Source organism: Oncorhynchus keta, unplaced genomic scaffold (assembly GCF_023373465.1).
Source record: "Oncorhynchus keta strain PuntledgeMale-10-30-2019 unplaced genomic scaffold, Oket_V2 Un_contig_19810_pilon_pilon, whole genome shotgun sequence".
Classification (NCBI taxonomy): domain Eukaryota; kingdom Metazoa; phylum Chordata; class Actinopteri; order Salmoniformes; family Salmonidae; genus Oncorhynchus; species Oncorhynchus keta.
Genome location: NW_026281673.1, coordinates 1 through 5,443, shown reverse-complemented (window position 1 = coordinate 5,443; position 5,443 = coordinate 1). Strand labels below are relative to the sequence as shown.

General features: G+C 55.9%; 1 protein-coding gene across 1 annotated transcript; it reads left to right on the top strand.

Annotated features, from left to right (window-relative positions):
* Positions 1–545: 545 nt before the first annotated feature.
* Positions 546–5,380, top strand: LOC127920528 (band 4.1-like protein 3; the record flags this gene model as incomplete). The annotated part of the gene is made up of 2 exons (XM_052504577.1): positions 546–698; positions 5,283–5,380. Coding segments are annotated over 2 exons (251 nt in total), but the record flags the coding sequence as incomplete, so codon positions are not given.
* Between the last annotated feature and the right edge of the window lie 63 nt (positions 5,381–5,443).

The following is a 5,443-nucleotide window of genomic DNA, read 5'->3' as shown; positions in this document are numbered from 1 at the left end:
GAAGTAGCTTCCATCCACTAGTACACTTTGAATACAGATGTATTTTTTCATCATTTAATAATCCGTTTGACCTGTTGAATGGGATCAGCATTGTTGTTTTCTCTCCTCTCATTAAACCACCTGGCTAGTAAGCGACCCACTGCATCGTGTGGTGTGTTTATTACTCACGCATGGCTTTAGCTTAGCGGTCGTCATGCTAACTGTGGCTTGTTTTTACCCATCATCACCCTCTCCAACGTGTGTGTGTGTGTGTGTGTGTGTGTGTGTGTGTGTGTGTGTGTGTCCCCTCCCTCGGACCCCAGATACACCCGTCCCTCACGTCGTGTACATGTAGAGTAGGAGGTGAGAGACGAAGCCATGCTCCGTGTTCCGCCTGCCTGTCTGTAGCCGGTTACCGTCAGCACCCAACGCTTGCCCATCCTCTACCCTTCCTCCCTCCACGACTGTTAGAGAAAGAGCCCAATCACTGCCTTCTTAGCATTGTGCTTCTGTTTCATACTTCCTAGCTTCCTAGTGAAGGTGTGTACTAATTGGGTGTGTTCCAGGACTCTGAAGGCGTAGAGATCATGCTAGGAGTGTGCTCCAGTGGTCTGCTCATCTACAGAGACAGACTGAGAATCAACAGGTTTGCCTGGCCCAAGGTCCTCAAGATCTCCTACAAGAGAAACAACTTCTACATCAAGATACGCCCCGGAGAGGTAAACACACCAACAACAACAACAACAACAACAACTGTAGATCAACTTCTCTGTGGCCCGGGGCCTAGTCAGACGACTTCTCTGTGGCCCGGGGCCTAGTCAGACGACTTCTCTGTGGCCCGGGGCCTAGTCAGGCGACTTCTCTGTGGCCCGGGGCCTAGTCAGGCGACTTCTCTGTTGCCCGGGGCCTAGTCAGGCGACTTCTCTGTGGCCCGGGGCCTAGTCAGGCGACTTCTCTGTGGCCGGGGCCTAGTCAGGCGACTTCTCTGTGGCCCGGGGCCTAGTCAGGCGACTTCTCTGTGGCCCGGGGCCTAGTCAGGCCGACTTCTCTGTGGCCCGGGGCCTAGTCAGGCGACTTCTCTGTGGCCGGGGCCTAGTCAGACGACTTCTCTGTGGCCCGGGGCCTAGTCAGACGACTTCTCTGTGGCCCGGGGCCTAGTCAGACGACTTCTCTGTGGCCGGGGCCTAGTCAGGCGACTTCTCTGTGGCCGGGGCCTAGTCAGGCGACTTCTCTGTGGCCCGGGGCCTAGTCAGGACGACTTCTCTGTGGCCCGGGGCCTAGTCAGGCGACTTCTCTGTGGCCCGGGGCCTAGTCAGGCGACTTCTCTGTGGCCCGGGGCCTAGTCAGGCGGCTTCTCTGTGGCCCGGGGCCTAGTCAGGCCGGCTTCTCTGTGGCCCGGGGCCTAGTCAGACGACTTCTCTGTGGCCGGGGCCTAGTCAGGCGACTTCTCTGTGGCCCGGGGCCTAGTCAGGCGACTTCTCTGTGGCCCGGGGCCTAGTCAAGACGACTTCTCTGTGGCCCGGGGCCTAGTCAGAGCGACTCCTCTGTGGCCCGGGGCCTGGTCAGACGACTTCTCTGTGGCCCGGGGCCTAGTCAGACGACTTCTCTGTGGCCCGGGGCCTAGTCAGACGACTTCTCTGTGGCCCGGGGCCTAGTCAGATGACTTCTCTGTGACCCGGGGCCTAGTCAGACGGCTTCTCTGTGGCCTCTGTGGCCCGGGGCCTGGTCAGACGACTTCTCTGTGACCCGGGGCCTGGTCAGACGACTTCTCTGTGGCCCGGGGCCTAGTCAGACGGCTTCTCTGTGGCCCGGGGCCTAGTCAGATGATTTCTCTGTGGCCCGGGGCCTAGTCAGACGACTTCTCTGTGACCCGGGGCCTAGTCAGACGGCTTCTCTGTGGCCCGGGGCCTAGTCAGACGGCTTCTCTGTGGCCCGGGGCCTAGTCAGACGGCTTCTCTGTGACCCGGGGCCTAGTCAGACGGCTTCTCTGTGACCCGGGGCCTAGTCAGACGGCTTCTCTGTGGCCCGGGGCCTAGTCAGGCTGGCTTCTCTGTGGCGGGGCCCTAGTCAAGGCAGCTTCTCTGTGGCCCCGGGCCTAGTCAGGCTGACTTCTCTGTGGCCCGGGGCCTAGTCAGACGACTTCTCTGTGGCCCGGGGCCTAGTCAGACGGCTTCTCTGTGGCCCGGGGGCCTGGTCAGGCGACTTCTCTGTGGCGGGGCTGATAGACGACTTCTCTGTGGCCCGAGGGCCTAGTCAGATGACTTCTCTGTGGCCGGGGCCTAGTCAGGCAGCTTCTCTGAGGCGGCTTCTCTGTGGCCCGGGGCCTGGTCAGATGACTTCTCTGTGGCCCGGGGCCTAGTCAGACGGCTTCTCTGTGGCTGTGGCCTCTGTGGCCCGGGGCCTGGTCAGACGACTTCTCTCTGTGACCAGGGGCCTGTCAAACGACTTCTCAGGGCCCCGGGGCCTAGTCAGACTGACTTCTCTGTGCCCCGGGGTCTAGTCAGACGGCTTCTCTGTGGCCCGGGCCTAGTCAGATGACTTCTCTGTGGCCCGGGGCCTAGTCAGACGACTTCTCTGTGGCCGAGGGCCTAGTCGAACGACTCCCTTGTGGCCACGGGGCCTAGTCAGGCGACTCCCTTGTGGCGGGGGTTTTCTGGTTGCGTTATGTGGTCAGTGAAAACCTCTTGTCCCTAGTCATAACATTGGTTCTATTTGGGAAATGAATTAAGCGTTGCGGACTACTATGTTGGGACATTTAATAATTGCTTCTGTTCTGAGCATGATCACTGCCCCTCTCCTCCTCCTCTCATCCTTCTCTAATACATACAAAATAAACAAGTATTATATATATTATATATATATAGCATATATATATTTTATATAACATATATATATATTTATGTAATGTATATATACTTGTATATATATATATATAACATATATATATATGTACACATATATATATACATATCTCTCTCTCCTCTCTCCTGCCCTCTCTCTCCTCTTCTCTCTCTCCTCTCTCCTGCCCACTCTCTCTCCTCTTCTCTCTCTCTTCTCTCTCCTCTCTCCTGCCCACTCTCTCTCCTCTTCTCTCTCTCTCTCTCCTCTTCTCTCTCTCTCCTCTCTCCTGCCCTCTCTCTTCTCTCTCTCTCTCTCCTCTCTCCTGCCCACTCTCTCTCCTCTTCTCTCTCTCCTCTCTCCTGCCCTCTCTCTCTCCACTTCTCTCTCTCCTCTCTCCTGCCCTCTCTCTTCTCTCTCTCTCTCTCCTCTCTCCTGCCCACTCTCTCTCCTCTTCTCTCTCTCCTCTCTCCTGCCCTCTCTCTTCTCTCTCTCCTCTCTCCTGCCCTCTCTCTCTCCTCTTCTCTCTCTCTCTCTCCTCTTCTCTCTCTCTCTCTCCTCTCTCCTGTCTCTCTCTCTCTCTCTCTCTCTCTCTCTGTCTCTCTCTCTCTCTCTCTCTCTCTTCTCTCTCTCTCTCTCTCTCTCTCTCTCTCTCTCTCTCTCTCTCTCTCTCTCTCTCCTCTTCTCTCTCCTCTCTCCTGCCCACTCTCTCTCCTCTTCTCTCTCTCTCTCTCCTCTTCTCTCTCTCTCCTCTCTCCTGCCCTCTCTCTTCTCTCTCTCTCTCTCCTCTCTCCTGCCCACCCTCTCTCTTCTTCTCTCTCTCCTCTCTCCTGCCCTCTCTCTCTCTCTCTTCTCTCTCTCCTCTCTCCTGCCCTCTCTCTCTCTCTCTCTCTCTCTCTCTCTCTCTCTCTCTCTCTCTCTCTCTCTCTCTCTCCTCTTCTCTCTCTCTCTCTCCTCTCTCCTGCCTCTCTCTCTCTCTCTCTCCTCTCTCTGCCCCTCTCTCTCTCTCTCCTGCCCTCTCTCTCTCCTCTTCTCTCTCTCTCTCTCTCTCTCTCCTCTTCTCTCTCTCTCTCCTCTCTCCTGCCCTCTCTCTCTCTCTCTCCTCTCTCCTGCCCTCTCTCTCTTCTCTCTCTCTCTCCTCTCTCCTGCCCACTCTCTCTCCTCTTCTCTCTCTCCTCTCTCCTGCCCTCTCTCTCTCCTCTTCTCTCTCTCTCTCTCCTCTCTCCTCTTCTCTCTCTCCTCTCTCCTGCTCTCTCTCTCTCTCTCTCTCTCTCTCTCTCTCTCTCTCCTCTCTCCTGCCCTCTCTCTTCTCTCTCCTCTCTCCTGGCCACTCTCTCTCCTCTTCTCTCTCTCCTCTCTCCTGCCCCCTCTCTCTCTCCTGCCCTCTCTCTCTCTCTCTTCTCTCTCTCCTGCCCTCTCTCTCTCATCTTCTCTCTCTATCTCTCTCCTCTCTCCTGCCCTCTCTCTTCTCTCTCTCTCTCTCCTCTCTCCTGCCCTCTCTCTCTCTCTCTCTCTCTCTCTCTCTCTCTCTCTGCTCTCTCTCTCTCTCTCTCTCTCTCTCTCTCTCTCCTGCCCTCTCTCTCTCTTCTCTCTCTCTCTCTCTCTCTCTCTCTCTCTCTCTTCTCTCTCTCTCTCTCTCTCTCTCTCTCCTGCCCTCTCTCTCCTCTCTCTCTCTCTCCTCTCTCCTGCCCTCTCTCTCTCTCTCTCTCTCTCTCTCTCACTCTCTCTCTCTCTCTCTCCTCTCTCCTGCCCTCTCTCCTCTCTCTCCTCTCTCCTGGCCCTCTCTCTCCTCTTCTCTCTCTCCTCTCTCCTGCCCACTCTCTCTCCTCTTCTCTCTCTCCTCTCTCCTGCCCTCTCTCTCTCTCTCTTCTCTCTCTCCTGCCCTCTCTCTCTCTATCCTCTCTCCTGCCCACTCTCTCTCTATCCTCTCTCCTGCCCCCTCTCTCTCTCTCTCTTCTCTCTCTCTCCTCTCTCCTGCTCTCTCTCATCTCTCTCTCTCTCTCTCCTGCCCTCTCTCTCTCTCTCTCTCTCTCTCTCTCTCTCTCTCTCTCTCTCTCTCTCTCTCTCTCTCTCTCTCCTCTCTCCTGCCCTCTCTCTCTCTATCCTCTCTCCTGCCCACTCTCTCTCTCTCTCTCTCTCTCTCTCTCTCCTCTCTCCTGCTCTCTCTCATCTCTCTCTCTCCTCTCTCCTGCCCTCTCTCTCTCTCTCTCTCTCTCTCTCTCTCTCTCTCTCTCTCTCTCTCTCTCTCTCTCTCCTCTCTCCTGCCCACTCTCTCTCCTCTTCTCTCTCTCTCTCTCCTCTCTCCTGCCCACTCTCTCTCCTCTTCTCTCTCCTCTCTCTCCTCTCTCCTGCCCACTCTCTCCTCTTCTCTCTCCTCTCTCTCCTCTCTCCTGCCCACTCTCTCCTCTTCTCTCTCTTCTCTCCTCTCTCTTCTGAGACACTTGTAACATCACCATCTCTTGCAGTTTGAGCAGTTCGAGAGCACGATTGGCTTCAAGCTCCCTAACCACCGTGCAGCCAAGAGGCTGTGGAAGACCTGTGTCGAGCACCACACGTTCTTCAGGTAAGAGATGTCTATCCTCTACGATTTGATACGGAGTCTTCAGGTATTCATAGCCCTTTGACT